Source organism: Molossus molossus, unplaced genomic scaffold (genome assembly GCF_014108415.1).
Source record: "Molossus molossus isolate mMolMol1 unplaced genomic scaffold, mMolMol1.p scaffold_m16_p_11, whole genome shotgun sequence".
In the NCBI taxonomy this organism is placed as follows: Eukaryota; Metazoa; Chordata; class Mammalia; order Chiroptera; family Molossidae; genus Molossus; species Molossus molossus.
Genome location: NW_023425346.1, coordinates 77929131 through 77948119, shown reverse-complemented (window position 1 = coordinate 77948119; position 18989 = coordinate 77929131). Strand labels below are relative to the sequence as shown.

Below are 18989 nucleotides of genomic sequence, written 5' to 3'. Positions count from 1 at the left end.
AGACAGAGAGTGAGCGGGCATCTTCCCATGACAGCTAACCCCCGAGGGGAGTCAAGATCTGTTGTCTGTTCCCTCCTGTCGTCTCGCATAATTGAGCACAGGCACCTGGCTCCAGGACTGGCACAACCATCTTTTAGGGAGTCTCGAGGAGGGGGCGTGGGTGGAATTCCGAGCGTGAACTTCGCATTTCCAGCGTGGCCGAGAAGCTGCTCGGAGGGTGGTTCAGAGGGACGTTTCCTGCACGAAGTGGGCACGCCCACCCTTCCTGGCCCCAAGCTCTGGCCTGGAGCCGCGGTTACCCCCGGCCCGCCGTTCCGAAAGTTTTTGTACCTTTAAAAAGCGCCCAAGCTCTTATTGTAAGGCGGAGAGAGGGCGACAATATTTTCTTTAGTATCAAGGACAACGCGGTTATTTCAAACCCCACAGCAAGATCTCTCTTACTGATCGGACTATATCTTCTCAGGGCGAATCTTCCATCTCCTTTATGGAATTTTCAGTGACTTGTACGATTTTCTGCGTTTCCACTGTGCCGTGGTGAAAAGTGATAAGCCATTAAGAGGGGAGGGGCAGGCCTCGGATGGACCAGCAAGGCCGCAGACGTGTCCATAAATAACCTTTGCCTGGTGCGCCGCAACAGGAAAAAAAAATGGTGTCATCCAGACACACACAAAGATCAACTTTGATTTGCCCTAAATAAAAAGAAGTTGAAGTAAAGGAAAGAGGAGACCATAATTTAGCGTTGAGGGTAGCTGAGGGATGGCTTGAAGGCACAGGAGAGCACAGCCAGCCCCAGCAGGTGTTGGCTCTGGCGCGTCAGTAAAGACCCGGCTAGCACACAGCCTCTCATTTTCTGGGTATCTGGCGCCCTCTGGTGGAAGTTTTCCGTGAACGCCTTTTTTGTGGTGAGGGGCTTTCTGAACCCGGCAATTCATTAAATATGCTTACCTATTGCAAAAGAATTCTAAAAAGCAAAGCAAAGGCGCTCTCGCTCGCTCTCGCTCGCTCTGTGCTTGGGTTCCCCGCGTGGGTAGGATGACATTCCTGCATATTATTAACCTTCAGATGTGATCGATCAGAATTAGTTCTTTCTCCATCATCAAGAGGACTAAAGCCAATAAGGAACAGAATAAAGAAGTAAAAAAAGTCACTATAGTCAAGCTGCTAAATTACTAAAATCCAGAAGGTTGAGGCATGAGAAAACAATTCTATTTTTATTTTAACCTGGGAATTTCAACTTTTTAACTTTCCGGTCTTGCCTCAATGCCTGGATATGCACCAAACCTCCAGATAACCCTCTGTTTACCCGTGAAGGGGCAAGGAAAGAATTATTCAGGTATCTAGAGCACCTGACATCCATTATCCACACTGCCCTACATTCATTATCCAGACCACGCCCTCATCTAGAGATGACCACCTCGGACCAACGCAGAGGCTAAGAATGCAGGTCTGAATTTTCTTAAGAATTTTTACTTAAAAATTTTCTTAAGAACCCTCAGCCTATCTTTCTTCTTGGGAACACTTTGGGGTATCACCTAATTGTGTTTCCGGTTTGCAAACCCTACGACTCTCAAGTGAAGCTTTATCACTTACTTCTAGCCAAAGCCTCTGATTCGTTTACACTAGGTAGATCCTAGGAGGGAGTGCAAGGTGGGTGGGAAACGGGACCCTTTTCTCTGCCCTGACACCGGGTAGCTATGCTCACGTGAGATATTTTAGGGAGACCTTGAGCTGGATGAGAAAACAAGTGAAAAGGAGATGGAGATTCCTTCAAGGGTCTGAGTGTTCCCTCTCATCTCTGCCTCCTGTGCTTTTACAACAATCCTGGCTAAGTAGAGGGCCAGCGAGGACACTGAGCGAGTTTTTCGCTGGCGGGATGGATGATAGACCTGGGGAACTGCTGGGAAAGAAATTGGGGTAAAGCCACTACTCTTGTCTTCTCAAAGATATGGGGGTGGGGAGAAGAGAGGGAGTAAGAAGTGCCCAGCCAAGCAGAATTCTTCACAGGAATTATCTTTTCTCTCGTCTTACCCGACACTGCCTATTTCAAAAAATAGAGCGTGTTGAGTACATTCTGGATTACTCATAGGGCCTTTTTTTTTTTCCGGGCGCAAAATCGTGATCTGGATTTATAATGGCCATGCAAAGCTCCAGAGGTTATCAGACACCTGCAAAGGAACCCCGCCGCTCTGCCGACTAGCTGCCCCCGCGAACCATGGCCGCGTGATTTCCCGGCGGAGCGAGTCCCGCCTCCCTACTCCGCCCCCGCCTCCCCCAAGCCCAGCAGCCGCCTTTCCCAGTCGCTCTCTTATCCTCCGGGCGCTAGCGTGCGGGACGGTGCTAGTGGGAGCGAGGCGGCAGCTGGAGGTGACGCCTGACGGATTAAGCCTGTGGCCGAGCCAGCCCAGAGAGTGGACCGCTGGGCGCTGCGCAGAGGAGCCGCGGAAGCACTTGGCTTGCTGTCGCCGAACCAAGGTGGGTAAGCACGCGGCCGCGGGACATCCTAGTGCCCAGCCTCAGCTGTTCAGCTGGGTCTTCTTCACTCGCAGTTTCTCGGTCAACCGGGCGTCCGCCATCCACCCTCAGCAGCCGAGGACGCCCAGCCTGCCCCAGTCCGGGCTTTCGGCTGGTGCGCCGCACAGAGATCCCCGAACTCGCGCCCATCCTACCCGCACCCTCCCCTCCCCGAGAGATTCACGTCCCAGGGATGCACAGAGGCTGAGGCTCGCGCAGAAGTGGATCGAGAGTGATTTTTCCCTGCGCTTCCCGGCTGCAAGCGCTTGTCTCACCTGAGGGCTCCAGGACAGCAGCAGCCAAAGGCGCGACTCCGAGCGGAAACCTGTTACTTCTCCGTAAGCCACAGTCTACCCCTAGGCCTGCGTTTTTGTGCGAGTGCTCGCGAGGGGCTAGGTATGGGGTTTTAGGCGGGGCGAGCAGGCGGTGGCGGGTGGGCGTTACTCTGCAGGGTCTGAGATCTTCCCAGATTCGCCCTCACTCTCTGTCCCGGAGCCTTCGGACGCCATGGCGCCAGCGCGGGGCGCTGAGCACGGGCGCTGCGCACCAATCCTTGTCTGCCGCCTCCCCGCGCGCTGGGCGCAAATTCGTTTCCCGGGTGACGTTTCCCTTTCTTGCCTCCCTCACCCTCTCCGAGTCTGTGCCGCGTGAAATCCGAGGTCTACAGAGAGTTGGGTAGAGAGGAAACATAGAATCCTGGGTCGAGCTTTGCCCTAGGCTTCGAGATGGCTCAAAGCGGGGTGGGGCTAGAGGGAGACAGGCGAGGTTGCGACCCTCTGCTTTCTGGCTGTTTGGAGCGCCCGGTGACAGTGCTTACCCTGACGAGTCCGAGGAAAAACATAAAGATCCGGACCCTTATTCCTCACCTTGTCTCGCCAAAGTCCTCGGATCCCGGAGCAGTTAGCCTCCTTCTTTCCAGGGAATTGTCCAGACACAACAACGAGAATCAGACACCGAACCAGACGTGCCCGCCCTGTGCACCCCCCACCCCCATTCTCCCGCCCGCCGGCTGCTGGGAGCCCAATGGGGCTTGTCGCGGCTAGGCTGGAAAATCACACACTGGGCCTTCCTTGCCCTCCTAGCCCAGCGCCCGCACCCCTGCGCCCTACACTGGCCTTGGGCTCCTCTAGTCAGCGCTGCGCTCCAGGTCGAAGCCGCTTCGCCAGACTGGAGAGTCTCCCGGAGCTACGTTGCGAGCTCCGGAGTCTTGGAGCTCCAGCGCATGTCCCCCCTTTCTCCTGCGCGACGCAGCCGGCTAGCAGCTCGTCCTCCCGCTTCTCTCCCCCCAGCCCAGACTTCAGGGGGAGCATCCGTGCCCCTGGTTGCTCGGTCGCCTACCTCGCTGGGAACCCCAGAAGCCCTACCCGCACAGCTATCGCTTCTCTTTACAGCCTGTTCCTGCGCTTGACGGGCCGAGGACCCTGGACAGCAGAGGCCCAGGGACAACTGAGCTGATGGCGTCTTCGACCCCTTCTTCATCCGCTACCTCCTCGAACGCTGGAGCGGACCCCAGTACTACCAACCTGCGTCCCACAAGTAGGTTCTGCCCCAGTTTCCTATCAAATCGACTGCGGGGATGATGAGGGCACTGGGACATGAGAAGGCTACACTGGCGGAGAGGGAAGGGGGAGAGCGATGATGGAGACTGGAAAGAAAGGAGGCCCTGATCTGGTCTGGCCAGAGGTCGTTTGACTAACAGGGAAGCGAGGCGATTTGGGAGCACTGGAGAGTGGGATCCACGCAGTGTCGAGTGGCAGCGATCGTTGAAGGCTTCGCTGTGGGGGAGGGATGGGTATCGAGAGTGTTGTTTTTGTTGTGCTGTGAGTGGTTCCTTTGCTTGGTGGGACGTCGGGGGTCAGGGTAAGGAGCGGTGTGAGGAGCAGGGAGTCTCAGCTGGTACAGTTTTCTCTCTCCAGCTTTCGTTAAGCCGAGATCTGACCCCTCCTCCTTTCTCCCTGTGCTGTGCTGAAGTCTATAATCAGAGGAAATTTCGACGTTAATTGCAGCTTTTAGAAAACTCAGAATTCCTAATTGCTCCAAATTTGCCTCGAGCTATTTTGACAAGCGAGGGAGAAGTCAAAGGCGAGGAGGGTGCAAAATCGGTTTGAGGTTGAGCCTGGACACTTTAGACAATTAATTACATCTCAGAGACCCCCCCCCCCAAAGGAGCGGGCAGCATCCTGAGTGGTAAGAGTTGGAGAATCAGGGGTGCCTGGGTGGGAGGAGAAAGCACCCCTATCTTTTCTCGGGGGCAGGTCTACAATTAATGTGTCCGGAGGAAAGGAAAAGGGGAACCTGATAAAGGATGGAGATGGGAGGAATGTATGCTTCCCTACTCCTAGCTCAGTGACCTCTTCAACCCATTCCAGGATCTGTTTTTAATTCAGATTGATTTTCCACTTCTCTATACAGGCACGGGGATGAGAGAATTGTTTTTCTTTTTCCAATTTGGATTGAAATGTGCCTCCCGCCAAACCTATCAGCTCCAGATGCTAAAAGTCCCAAAATCTCGATATGAGAGGCTTAGGGATGGCAGTGTCGTTTAAAGGGCTTATTGCTGCGCCTTTTTTTTTTTTGGTTTTTTAAAAATCCTCACCTGGGGGACATTTTTGCATTTATCTTCGGATAGGGCAGGAGGGAGAGAGGGAGGGAGAGAGAGAAACATCGATGTGAGAAAGACACATCAACTGGCTGCCACTCACAGGACCCCATGTGGGGCCAGAGACGATCGCATCCGAGGTACCTGCCCTTAGTAGGAACCGAACCTGGGACTCTCTGGTCCGAAGACGATGCTCTAATCACTGAGCCAAACTGGCCAGGGCTATTGCTGCGCTTTTATGGCACTTTTTATAAGGTTTCCACCAACAAAAATGGGGGATGTTACACCGAAAGCTACCTTTCCAACCCCTTAGTGCTGCAACTGGCCCCAGGGCTGGAGGCCTTAAGCCCTTAGGCTGCGTTCCAGTTCCTTTTGCAGCTCCCTCTCCCCGCCCCCCAGGCGAGCTACAATTACCCACACAACAAAGAGGGGCTTGGGAGGGCCGCCAGCCCGGTGGCACGTGAGTCTGGCACTGGCGGCAGAGCTGGACATAACAGCGAGGCCTGTGCGCCTTTGTCTATTGCTCTGGCCTTCATGGATTTCTTTTCCAGTCCTCTCCACATTTCCCACCCCTCTTCTGCTGCCTAGCAGGGCTGGGCAGCCGTTGTGTTCCCCCACCCTTGAATCCTGCACCCCCACTTCGGACCTGAGCTCCCACTTCCCGGCTGCTGCCGGAGGTTGAGCACATGTGCCCAGCCCTGGGTCTGAAATGTACTAGAAGCTCTGAACTGAGTTCGCACATAGCCTGGCATACTGGAATCCGTTGAGGCAGAGAGAAGATAGTGGAAGACTCTGCCAGGGAAGAGCATGCACCTATCGGGGAACACCGTTGCGGCCCCCAACAGCCCAGCTGCGGTGTGAGCATCCCCCTCTCAACCTGAGTTGCAGACATCCTCGACCGTGCAGCTGGCTCGCTTCTCTGCTCCGGCAAGGGCTCCTGGGAGGTGGCCTTGCTGAATCTGCTCGACAGTACTCTGCCTCTTGCTCCAGCGACCCCCTCCTCCTTCCTCTCCGCCACTTGCTACATCAAAGGGGCTCTCTCATTCCTTTCCCCATCTGTCTTTCCTTTTCTTTTACTGTTATTCCCAACTCTGAAAGACGGAATAATAGGTCTGAACTCCAGCGCCCCAGCTGAGTGACTTTGGAAAACTCGCTTAGCCTCTCTGAGCCTCAGTGCTTATATTTATACAAAGAGCCTTAGATTAATACTCCTCTTGTTTCATAGGGTTATTATAAAAATTAATTAGCTGAGATGGTATTTAAAGCAAAAGTACTTTATCAGCTTTTTACCTGCCAGGTATTATTATTATTATCAGGGTTTTGCTTTTGCACCGATTTCCTGTCTGTTGCAGGAACTCCATCTGTGACGTGCTGTCTCACCGAGTCGGGCTATTTCTTGTCCCCGCTGGGGCTGTGTGCTCGGTTTAATAGATGTCACTCTCCTTATCACAGCCAACACTCGCGGGGGAGGAGGGGGCTGAAGGCGCAGGGTGGGGTGGGTGGGGGGATGGGAGTGGCGGGAGGAACCTTGCTTTGAAGGATCCGAAGGGAATTTCACGCTGCGTCCACCCCAGCATCTCACACAGCAGGCTGCTCAGCACCCCCGTGCTCCTTGCTGGAAGTTGAACCTGAGGAGTTCGATGATAATATGTCGTCTCCTGGGTCCGAGGTTGGGACCCAGAGGCAAGGTGCCTGATTCCCTTCACTATCTCCAGACCCCAGATGTCGAGGGAAGGGTTAATGAGGGGCAGGTTGGGACGAGGGGACGGGGATGAGGACCGGACACGCACTATTGTCTTCCCGACTCTCCGGTCAGACAGAAGAGCAGTCAAGCGAGTCCGATCATCTAGTCAAATACTATTTTTCACCCAATTAATTCCTGAACTCTTCCGCGACCCCATTTCATGCTAGTTTATTTTAAGCTGCCACTCGGCTGGAGACCCGCCAAGAAATTATGAGATGTGTTGGTCCCAGATGCCTCTGTGTTCCTTTTCCAGGCTACTGTGGTCGCCTTTCGAGTCTTCTTTGGGGCAGAGACCAAGAGACAGGGCCTGGCGGGTGGGTGCTGGGCAGTTCGAGCTACTGAGCCTGCCCCTTTGCTCTCGGGTCAGCCTGCCCGCTCTGACCCTCCCCGGCAGCTCCCCCACACGGGTGGCCTGGAGGCTGGGCTGGGCGCTGGTGCGCGGCCTCTCGGAGACACTGTTCTGTACTTGAAAGTGGGAACAGGACACGAGTCTGCCCTTCTGCCCACAGATCTGGCTCCTTGCTCCTTTCAGGAAAGAGCTTTTAATGGGGAGCACTAGTGAAGACCTGCCCCGCCCTCCCCAGAAAAACCTTTGCCCTCAACCGGGTCTCCCACGGTCCAAGCTTCACTGACCGCCCCTCTCTTGCTTTCTAGCGTATGACACCTGGTGTGGGGTGGCCCATGGATGCACCAGAAAACTGGGACTTAAGATTTGTGGTAAGTGAAAAGGCCGGCTGGGGCAGGGCAAGGCGGCGGCGCGGCAAGCGGGCTTTGCCGGGTTGGAGAGGAAGGCACGTGAAAGGGGATCCTGGCTGCTAGCTCTGGTTTCTAATGTACCTACCGCCCTACGACGGGGCGGAGACAGGGCGGAGACGCTGCTCTACAGGCCTTGACTCTCCTCTGCCCTCCCCTGACCCGGCCAGCAAGGACCTTTCGGCCGGTGTTCCGGACTACTTGCTACTGCTGGGCTACCCTCCTCCGAGTGCCTAGAGGCTGGAGTGAGCACAGCGCCCCCGCGCGGCAGCCCTGCTCCTCTTGCTCGGCGGAGGCCGTGCAGACCCTTCCTTGCTCTCTGCGCTCGCTCGCTCGCATCTAGAAGGTTGTGCATAAAAAGTGAACTGGTCTGGCTTTCCCCGAGAGCAGGCCTATGGGGGTGTATCTGCCTAAGGCGGTGGCTGACACGTGCCCCTTCCCTCTCTACCATCGTGCGTTGAAAGCAGCCTCTCAGGCTAGGGATTTTTGTCCCAGATGCCAGGACAGATTCAGATCTCGTTATTTGGGGCCTCGGAGGCCAAGAAAAAGAATTTCCTGCAGCCTCCGGTGGCCTGGCTGGGGGAGGTGCAGGCAATGCAGACGTGAGGGTTTCTGCCCTTGAAGTGGAGGAGGGGAGGGAAAGGAGCAGGCGAGGGCAGGGGATCGCAAAAGGGGAAGTGGGAGTCAGGTGCAGTTTGTCAGCAAGGAAGGAAAATAGATCTGGGAGCCGGAAAGGACAAAGAACAGTTCTCCGGAGACATGAAGGTCTAAAATGAAAACGCCCAAGATATGGAATTTGTGTGTGTGTGTGTGTGTGAGAGAAAGGAGAGTTGTTCGAAGGGACACAGACAAGTGGCTCTGGCTAGACAGTGAGGACTTGCTTTCCTTGCTACAATTCACCGTCTAAAATCTTTAGCCTTATCGGGCCAGAAAAGACGGGAGTCCCCGCGCAGGGGGTGGAGAGGCGGGGGAAGATTAACGAGGGGCTTCTCAACAAGCCATCCGTCAGCTGCTGTGCGCCAGAGATAGCTGCGGGGCTGCACCAGCACGCTCGGCGCCGCCCCAGCCCCGGGGTGCCCGCCGGAGGGCCAGCGGGTGCTCTCTGGGCCGATCTTCCAGCTTCCCTGCGTCCCAGATCCCGGGCGGCAGCAGGGGGCTTCTTTAGCAGCTTCTGGGAACCACCCTCCCTTGCCGGCGCGCGCCCTCCCTGCGTTCTGGGGCTCTGTCCTCTGGAACGTGGAAGCAGCATTTGTAGTGAGAAAGGGTTGCTCAACTCCAGGCCCAGCCCGGGGGGTTGGCCCTCTCCCTCTCCCCTGCGAGGACGGAGGCTGGGTCCCCGGGCCTGGTGGGGGCAGCAGGCAGAGCCTGAGCTTTGTTCTATAAATAGCCCCTGTGCGCCCCCCCCCCCCTTCCCAGCTTAATGGCGCGTTCGGTGCCAGGTCTCTTCTGCGCGGCTGGGCTTCAGCAGCCGTCATTGTCAGGCAGTCGGGCAAGCAGAACTGAGCGCGCCTCGGGCGCCCGCCGCGGTGGAGGACCGGGTGGGAGAGGCTTGGGTGGAGGAAGGGCTGCTTTCTCTGCGGTCCTGGGCCTGCCTGGTGAGCAGCCCTCACCCACCGAATCCCGCCTCTTGGCCTGGGCCAGGCAGTGCTAAGTGCTGCCCGACTGCAGGCTCTTCGGAAGAGAAGGTCTACACGCCACTTCGGGTAAAGGAGCTTCTCTGGTCCAGGAATAGCGCCCCCCCCCCCCCCCCCCGTATGTTCTCAACTTCCCCTGAGGAAGTTGGGCATTTGGGGGCTAGAGTGTAGAGAGTTTCTTATCTGTTTCTATACTAATTTCAGGAAAGTTGAAACCCCTGTGACAGTAGGACAGGGCTGGTAGTTCATTAAGAATTGCCTTCTGCTAAAATGCATGCTTTTGGTGCCGCAGGTTAGGAGGCTTCGCGTGAGGTTTGATTGTAAAAGAAAAGACAGCCCCAGGAGGATTTATTTTCCATACCCTAGGCCACCTCTGGCTTTCCATTTTCATCTAGTGGAGGCATAGTGCAGTCTTTAGTTTTGACCTGAATCGGTAGCCCTCTCCCTTCCTCCACACACAGGCTCCTCCTCGCCCTTCATCCCAGACTTTCTGTGGCCTGAAAGGTGCCCTCTTGACCTGATCCATTTGGGGTTGGCTTGACCTTTCACCTTAAAATAGCAGAGGACTCATGGTCCTCTTCCCACCTCCTACTCCATTACCCTGCCCCCCAAAACTTTTTCAGGGTCTTGCCAAGATTCTGCCCCCACCCACTCTCCTACCCCACTTCCCTAGAACCCCCAGGAATGAAGCTGCAAGGAAGACCCTGGGTCTCACCAGTGGTACCCTTAGCTCTGAAGGCAGAATCCCCTGGGAGAGGAGTCGGCTAGAAAAAACCCAGGGTCTTGTCAAGAGGAATAACAATTTCTTGGAAGGCATTTTTTCTAAAATACTGGGAGTCTCATAAAAGATAAACAAGCCAGGCCTCTCTAGGCTCTGAGAGGCTCAGGAAGAAACTTCTGCAAGGATGACCAGGTGTTGGATGACACTGAGGTCACTGTGTTGACAACCTCCCTGGCTAGCAAGGAGCCTCTGAGACTGAAGCAGACTGTATTCCCTCTTGCTCTCCACCGTGGCTGTGAGGACCTAGTTTAAGCCTGTAAGTAACTGGTAACCCAGCTCAACAGTCTTAAGAAGCAAAGAGGCAAAACAGTGAGAGCAGAAGGTGTAGTTGGTTTTGGTCAGGTTATGGCACTCTGGCTGGTTTCAAGCCGAGGACAGGTGCACCCTGTCATGACTCTGCCTCTGGGCTCTGGGGAGATCCTGCTGCTGGATCCTTATGCTGCCACCAAACTCAAAGGTCAAGGGAACCCAGTGAGTGGGGGAAGTGTTATTCCAATCACAATATACATTAAGCGTTTATATTATCAGACTAATGGTTGTTGTCATAAATTACAATGCAGTGTAAGTGTGCTATTCATAAGCTCATTGTAGGACTTACAGAAAATATGGATTCATAGTACACTCCAGGGAGTGTGGTCCAGGAATGGGATGCAGGTTTGAAGTGGTGTCACAGTTGTCATCTCTCAGCCCTATCAGGACACCTCTGCGATTTAGAGACGCTATTCAAAGCCTAAGTGGAGGTCCGAGGTCCGAAGCTGCCCAGAGAAATGGTGTTTCTAAGGGTTTTCAGGTAAAGAGACTTATGGCTTTCCCCAGGAGTGGGCCAGAGCCAGCCAGAGGGTCAGGGCCTAAGGGTAGGATTTCAGCAGGCAGGACCTCACCTCCAGTCGGCCACAGGTTTGGTCTTTTCAGAGCCTCGCAAGTCCCAGGAGCCGGGCAGCAGAGTGCATTCAGGAGCCAGGCATTCCTGCATCTCTCTGGCAAATGAGTGCTGGCTCCTGGTTTGGGACTTTGGGGATTTGGAGGAGGAATTCAGAAATTAGGAGAAGAGGTGAGGGAAAAGGTAGGACCCCCATCTTTATACCCAGGTATGGAGCTCTATTGCATAGTACAGCGATGTTCAACCTTTTTGTCTCATGGCACACCAAATTACTAAATTTCTTTGGTACGCCAAAAAATATACTTTTTGCTGATCTGTGCCCCCCAAAATATGTATAATTTTGATTCGTTCATGCCAGAAGGCTATTGTTGTGTTGGCTGTTGTCCCCTTTTTTTTTTTTATCTGACAGGCTAAGGGGAGAGGCCAATGCCCTTGCCTAAACAGTCAGGTATTGCATGTTTTAAAAATTCTTGCGGCACACCGGTTGCAAAGCGCTGCAGTAGTGTATTTCTCCCCTTCTGGTGTCCTTTGGGACCTTAGTGAGAAGTTTACAAGGTGCTGGGAACAATGAAGATTTTGGTGCCTCTGCCTTCCTATTCTTCCCTCCAAAAATAGACCCTGCTCCTGTGTGTGGGAGGACTCTAATCACCCCAGCCTTCCCCCTGCATCCCTGCTTTCTCCACCCATCACCACTGAATTGCAGTCCTGGGGAAGGAAAGCAGAATTCCTCAGGCTAACTTGCCTCTTCTTGAACCTCCTGGGACTTTCCTCCAAGCCTACCTTGTGATGTAAGCAACTCCCCAAGGATGTCGGTATCTACAAATATAGCTTTGGGGTCCCCAAGAAGCTTAGAACTCTCTTCCTCTTTTCAGTAGGGTGCATTTCGGGCTCAGGACTAAGACTGAGGCTGAATTGGAGGAGATGCTGAGGGAAGGAGTAGGCCCGCAGGTCCTGAGCCCAGAGGGGATGTGCAGAGGCACTGAGGGAGGCTGTGTGGAGAGGCTCCAGCCCTTTTGGCTCAGCCTGCTTCTCTGGAGAGATCCATTCCAGAGGTGAGGTGCTTCGAATCCCACCCTGGGCTCAGAGTCCACCTCTGGGGCATTCTTGGATGGCTGTCTAGCTTTATTACAACATTGGCCACCATCTGCCCGACCGTACGCTCCTGAGGGTAAGGGGTCTGTCTCGTTTATCTTTAGAAAAATTACACTCACTTCCATCTATGAGCTGTACTTGGTGACTGAGGAAAGCATCTTCCCTAATCCCCACCGCTGGTCCTCGCCCCGCGCTCTGGGCGCGCAGCCTGTAGGCCAAGTGCTGGCAGCACCCTCTTCATTGCGTCCTTCCCTTAAAACCCCATCCTGGGGCTGCTTACTGGAGTGGAAGCTGCCCAATTGACTTAATTCCGAGTTCACTGTCACATTCAGAGAGGAGAATGGACTTTGCTTACTGTTTTCTTCTCTTGCATGACTGGATCTGTGCCACTGATGACACTTGGCACTGCCCCCCACCCGCCTGAAGGCAGGCAGTGCCAGAGCCCTTATATAGAAAAAGCAGACACTCCGCTTCTCTTGAGAAGTGAGCATGCTGCTTGCAGAGTCGACCTGGCTCAGCAGCCGACCCTCTGAGGCTGGAGTCCCGTGCGCTACCTCTGACCCAGCTTCTTGGGCTACAGGCTTCTTGCAAAGGACCAACAGCCTGGAAGAGAAGAGCCGGCTTGTGAGTGCCTTCAAGGACAGGCAGTCCTCCAAGAACCTGGTTTCCTGTGACAACAGCGACAGGGACGGCCATTTCAGGCGCACGGAGACCGACTTCTCCAACCTGTTTGCTCGAGGTAGTCCCTCCCCACCCCACCCTTATCCCCGTGCCCCCAGCCCTAGTGCTGTCTGGTAGGTTCCCTATTTGAGTCTCTTGACTTTTTCCCTGAAATTTTACTCCTTTTACCAAAAAGGTCATTATTTTCTCTGAACTATCACAAAAATACTTTTCCAGTGTTTGAATCCTTCCTTCCTTGTTGCCCAAATACTCATTGCTTTGGGAGCTGGATAAGGGTAGTCATTAACACAGTCAACTCTCATGACACTTTCAAGGACAAACATGTATTCACAGAATCTCAGAATGCAAAGGACTGTTGCATACAAGGAAATCTGGTAATTCCCTTACTAGCATGTATCCTCCAAGGTTGGCAACAACAGCAAGGACAAAATCACCTTGTGGGAAGCTGTGTGGCTGGACCTCATGACCAAGTACTGTCCTGAAACTCATTTTCCTTTTGGAGATCTTTCATTATTGACTGTTCCCCCACACCACTGGTCTCGGGAGGTGCTTTACCAGTCTCTCTCCCAAACAGCTCCGAGGTAAACCCACCGCCACCCCTTCCGTGAACTCCCCACAAGTCAGAGAGGCCAGACCAGAACAGTAAACAAGACTTTAGTAAACCTCAGAGATAATCCAGAGAATAGACACAGAGCATCACATATAACCACTCTGCTCTTGAGCTATGGCTGACAGCCTCATTTGGGGCCCCCTATGGCTTTCCACCCTAATCCCTAGCCTGACTGCCTAACAGAGGCAATAACCAAAGTCACCTGCAGACGTCCCAAAGTGCAGGCCCAAGGGGATGAGGTTAAAAGAGAGGTAGGAGTTCCCCCTCTCACCTTCCTGGGTCCCATCTTCCAGTTCTAGTTTCCTTTCTAAGGACACCACAAAGGACCGTCCTCTTCAGGGGAGACCTCAGTCTCTACCTACAGAGGCCTTACCCTCCACCATCAACATATCAAGCACATCATGACACCAAACCAAAAGCCCAGTGTCTGAATCAGATGTACAGAGACACCCCTGGGCCAGGGGAGCAAGACAAAAGCCCCTCCATCACAAACCTGATAGGTGTCTGGTTAGCCTGCTAATGGGCAACTATAGTGACAGGATGCTCATGGCTTCTCAAAGCTCTCCATTCCATTTATGAGTAGCCTAACTATCAGAGAGTCTGCGAACCCCCAGGAAATGTGTGTAGAAATTCTGTGTCTATGCCTATGTGCATCTTTGGGGGGAGATGGTACATCAGATTCTCCATGTGTTATGTATCCTTGCAATGAAATTAAGCCTGTAAAGGTATCATGGCTGATACCAGGAATCTCTGGGCCTAGGAAAGACAGATATGAGTCAAGTGATAACCACTCATAGGCTTTCCCCTGCTCAGATCTGCTTCCAGCCAAGAACGGGGAGGAGCAAACTGTGCAGTTCCTCCTGGAGGTGGTGGACATACTCCTCAACTATGTCCGCAAGACATTCGACCGCTCCACCAAGGTGCTGGACTTCCATCACCCACACCAGCTGCTGGAGGGCATGGAGGGCTTCAACTTGGAGCTCTCTGACCACCCTGAGTCCCTGGAGCAGATCCTAGTTGACTGCAGAGACACCCTGAAGTATGGGGTCCGCACAGGTAAGGCTGGACTTTCAGGGGCAAGCTTGCCCTGCACCACACCTTTTCCAGTTGTGAGGATGTCAGACTCCTTGAGGGAGAGACACAGACCTAGTGAGGGCAGCCAGCAAAGTGCTCAGTGACCACACGGCAATGTCGGTCAGTGACAGTTCAGGGAAGGCTCCGACCCTGGCAAAAGCCCATTATCATTTATTGTTGTAAAAGCAGATTGAAAAGATAGACAGTACACGGTATGTGTCAACTTCTGTATAAAGTTTTCATTCTAAGTTTTAAGCTATTCACAACCTAAAGATAGCAGGATGACCCATTTTCATGCCTGTTTCATTCTGATAAATCCTACCTTGCCTATCCCTGAAATTGGGGAGAGTTGGGCCCATTTCTCTCCCTTTCTGTATTAGTTTCCTAAGGCTGCCATAACAAATCACCACAACCGGGGTGACTTAAAACAACAGGAACTTACTCTCTGCCAGTTCTGCAGGCTAGAAGTTTGAAATCAAGGTGTCTGCAGGGCCATGCTCTCTCTGGAGAATCTTGGGGCGGATCCATCCTTGCCTCTTCCAACTTCTGGCGGATATTCCTTGGGCATGTGGACGCGTCATTCCAGTCTTTGTCTTCGCCTTCACTGGCATTCTCCTGTGCATGTGTTCAAATTTCTTCTAATAAGGGCACCGATCTTTGGACCAGAGTTCACCCTAATTTGTTATGGCCTCCTTTTAATTTGATTATATTTGCAAAGAACCTATTTCCAAATAGTCACCCACCAGGAGTTAACATTTGAGCATATCTTTTTGAGGGACACAATTTAACCCACAACACCTACTATCGGGTAGGCCAAAAAGACACACACACACACACACACACACACACACAAGCACACACACTTCAAATTCTATTCCTACCTCTGAAGTTTAAACACCCTAGATCACCAACTCCTATCTCCAGCAAGAGGTCTGGAGGATGCTCTCATGCCTCCTTTTCATGTTACGTGAACCCTTTCTTATCAGCATCCTGGCCAAAGTAGTTACCTTTCTTTCTTTCTTTCTTTCTTTCTTTCTTTCTTTCTTCCTTTCTTTCTTCCTTCCTTCCTTCCTTCCTTCCTTCCTTCCTTCCTTCCTAATAATTTTTTTGTTTATTGATTTTTAGAGAGAAAGGAAGGGAGAGAGAGAGAAATAGAAACATGGATGAGAGAGAACATCAATAGGCCGCCTCCCGCATGCCCCCTACTGGCGACCGGGCTCACAACCTGGGCATGTGCCCTGACCGGGAATCGAACTGATGACCTCTTGGATGGATCAGTGCTCAACCACTGAGACACACAGGCCGGGCGAAAGTGGTTACTTTTCAACTGCCTCAAGTTCAAGGACTTTTTGGATGTCTGCCTAGTGATGTTGAAATCTAGGAGTTGAGCAGTGATTTCTTCTCCCTGCTGCTCAACTCCTAGAGCAGTAGGGAGAAGAAATCACTCCTAAGGTCTTGGGCAGATAGATGTAAAGGAATTGGCAGTTCACGGCATATTGCCACCAGAGGGGAGACCCTAAGGCCACAACTGTTAGCCCCTTGTTCTTTTTTTCTTTTCTTTTTCTCTCCTTCTCTTTTATCATCCCTCTTACTCTTCCTAGTCATTTGAACATATGACTGGGAAGGTTGGTGGGGACATAGATGAGTAAGACTATTAGATGTCAAAAACAAATTGTTATAATGAAATAATGAGGCTGGCCCAAGAGGCATTTTTATTTTATTTTATTTTATTTTATTTTATTTATTTTTTTGGTGGTATGTGCCCCTAACAGGAACCGAACCTAGGACTCTCTGGTCCGCAGGCCGACCCTCAACCGCTGAGCCAAACTGGCCAGGGCTCAAGAGGCATTTTTAAATAAAGAATCCAAACAGCCTTTGAGGTCTGCCAACACCACTGGAATAAGTGTAGCTTCCTTGAGTAACTGTAGGATGGACAGGACTTAATTATATTACAAAGTCTTTGATTTTTAAAGGAAAGCATACTCATCAATTTAGTTATATCTCACCTTGGTGTCTGATGGCTAACCCATTTCTTATGGAGATCAAGTGGTGGTGTTTGGCTGGATAAGAAGAATTGGAATCCTCCATGTATGTTTTAGCTTGACTTGCTTTGGGCCAGTGTTGTTTATTTTGCCAGCTCACTCTACATACACTTTCTCAGAGAGATGAGACCTCGTACTTTTATCACTAAAGTCCAAAATAGTGTTGTCCCTCAAAGGAAAATACATGGATTTGTCATAATAACAACTCCTATTGCCAATAAAACTGAAGCATCATGGACACTTTTTAAAATTTTATTTTTCAATTGCAGTTTACATTCAATGTTATTTTGTATTCGTTTCAAGTGTACAACATAGTGGTTAGACAACTGTATTTTACAAAGCAGCCACCCCGATACTTTCAGTACCCACCTGACACCACACATAGTTATTACAATATCCTTGACCATATTCCCTGTGCTGTACTTTACATCCCTGTGATTATTTTGGAACTATCATTTTGTGCTTCTTAATCCCCTCACCTTTTCCACCCATCCTTCCCCTCCCCCCACAATCCCCTTACCCTCTGGCAACAATCAGTCTGTTCTCTGTGTCTGTGAGTCTGTTTCCATTTTGTTTGTTCATTTATTTTGTTCTTTACATTCCACATATAAGTGCAATCATATGGTATTTGTCTCTTTCTGTCTGACTTATTTAACTTAGCATAATATCCTCTAGGTCCATCCATGCTGTAGCAAATGGTAAGATTTCATGCCCTTTAATGGCTGAGGAATATTCCATTATATACATGTACCAAACTGTTCTATCCACTCATCTATTGATGGGCACTTGGGTTGCTTCCATATCTTTGGCTATTATAAATAATACTGCAGTAAACATAGGGGTGCATATATTTTTTTGAATTAATGTTTTAAGTTTCTTTGGATATATACTCAGAAGTGGAATCTCTGGGTCATAGAGCAGTTCTATTTTTAATTTTTTGCAGGACTCCCTATACTGTTTTCCATAGTGGCCAGTGTTCATTCCCACCAACAGTGCATGAGGGTTCCCTTTTCTCCACATTCTCACCAACACTTGTTGTTTGTAGATTTACTGATGATAGCCATTCTGACAGGTGTGAGGTGATATCTCATTGTGGTTTTAATTTGCATTTCTCTGATGATGAGTGACATTGAGCATCTTTTCATATGTCCATTGCCATCTGTATGTCCTCTTTGGAGAAGTGTCTATTCAGGTCCTCTGCCCACTGTTTAATTGTACTATTTGTTTTTTTGGTGTTGAGTTGTATGAGTTCTGTATACATTTTGGATATTAATCCCCTATTGAATGTATTGTCTTCCATTTAGTAGGTTGTGTTTTAATTTCGTTAATGATTTCCTTTGCTGTGTAAAACTTTTTAGTTTGATGTAGTCCCATTTTCTTTTTTCTTTTTGTGTCCCTTGCCCGAGGAGCTATATCAGGAAAAATATTGCTAAGAGAAATGCCAGAAATTTTTCTGTCTATGTTTTCTTCTAGAAGATTTATGGTTTCAAGTCTTATATTTAAGTCTTTAACTCATGTGGAGTTTATTCTAGTATATAATGTAAGAAGGTGGCCTAGTTTTATTTTTTTCCTTGTATCTGTCCAATTTTCCCAACACAATATATTGAATAGATTCTCTTTACCCCATGATATGTTCTTGCCTCCTTTGTCATATATTAATTGACCATATAGGTGTGGATTTACTTCTGGGCTCTGAAGCATGGACTCTTATTAGTTCAGTGTATGAATTCCCTTAGATATTCACCCGGCAGCCATTCATCTCTGTTCTTCTGAACAGCTTCTGGGAGCAGATATTTGCATCTTAAAGTTTACTATCTTCCAGGCAGTGTGAAACCTTCTGTTACCTCTTAGGGTGTTGACTCTGGCAAAGTGTAATGTGGCTGCCATGTGAAAACAGCTCCTGGATGCTGGTTCTAACTTAGACGTGGCTGCCAAAGCAATAGGGTAAACCCCACAGATAGCTACACACAGTGGAAGCTTTTTTAAAAAAAGGACATTGAGCCCTGGCCGGTTTTGCTCAGTGGTTAGAGCGTCGGCCTGCGGTACAGAGAGACCCGGGTTCAGTTCCCGCTAAGGGCACGTACCTCGGTTGCAGTTTGTCCCCGGCCCTGGTTGGTCGTGGGGGTGGCAGCCACTCGATGTGTCCCTTCACATCGATGTTTCTCTCTCTCTCTCTCCCTCTCTCTCCCTCCTGCTCTGTCTGAACAAAAAATGCAAAAATGTCCTCAGGTGAGGATTAAAAAAAAAAAAAAAAGGACATTGATGCTCAGCCGTAATAGTGAGTTAGGTTTAATATTGAAAACATGCTGATCTGGGTACACTCTGTGAAGGGATGATGACGATATTCAGAGATTTTTCTACAAATTAACAAAAGACTTCTGAAAAAAGACCAGTATATGTAGAGTGTCCATGAACTGACACAGATGCTAATCGGCCATCAGTCACAGTAAACGTGTTGGCTTCCTTAATTTTTCTTTTTAACTTTCTACTATGGAAACTGTTAAACTTATACAAAAGTAGAATAGTATAATGAGCCCTATATACCCAACACCCAGCTTCAACTATTATCAGTTCCTGACAATTCTGTT

General features: G+C 50.8%; 1 protein-coding gene across 2 annotated transcripts in view; it reads left to right on the top strand.

Moving 5' to 3' along the window:
- Positions 1 to 2308: 2308 nt before the first annotated feature.
- Positions 2309 to 18989, top strand: part of GAD1 (glutamate decarboxylase 1) — a 41567-nt gene continuing 24886 nt past the window's right edge. Inside the window, exons 1-5 of one of the 2 annotated variants that reach the window (XM_036254151.1) lie at positions 2309 to 2472; positions 3903 to 4047; positions 7509 to 7571; positions 12575 to 12733; positions 14099 to 14341. In XM_036254151.1, coding sequence (XP_036110044.1) covers positions 3966 to 4047; positions 7509 to 7571; positions 12575 to 12733; positions 14099 to 14341 — 547 coding nt within the window. In that variant the 5' untranslated portion in view covers positions 2309 to 2472; positions 3903 to 3965. Of the gene's footprint in view, positions 2473 to 3902; positions 4048 to 7508; positions 7572 to 12574; positions 12734 to 14098; positions 14342 to 18989 lie in introns of those variants that run through there. The other variant, XM_036254152.1, reaches the window with a different exon arrangement.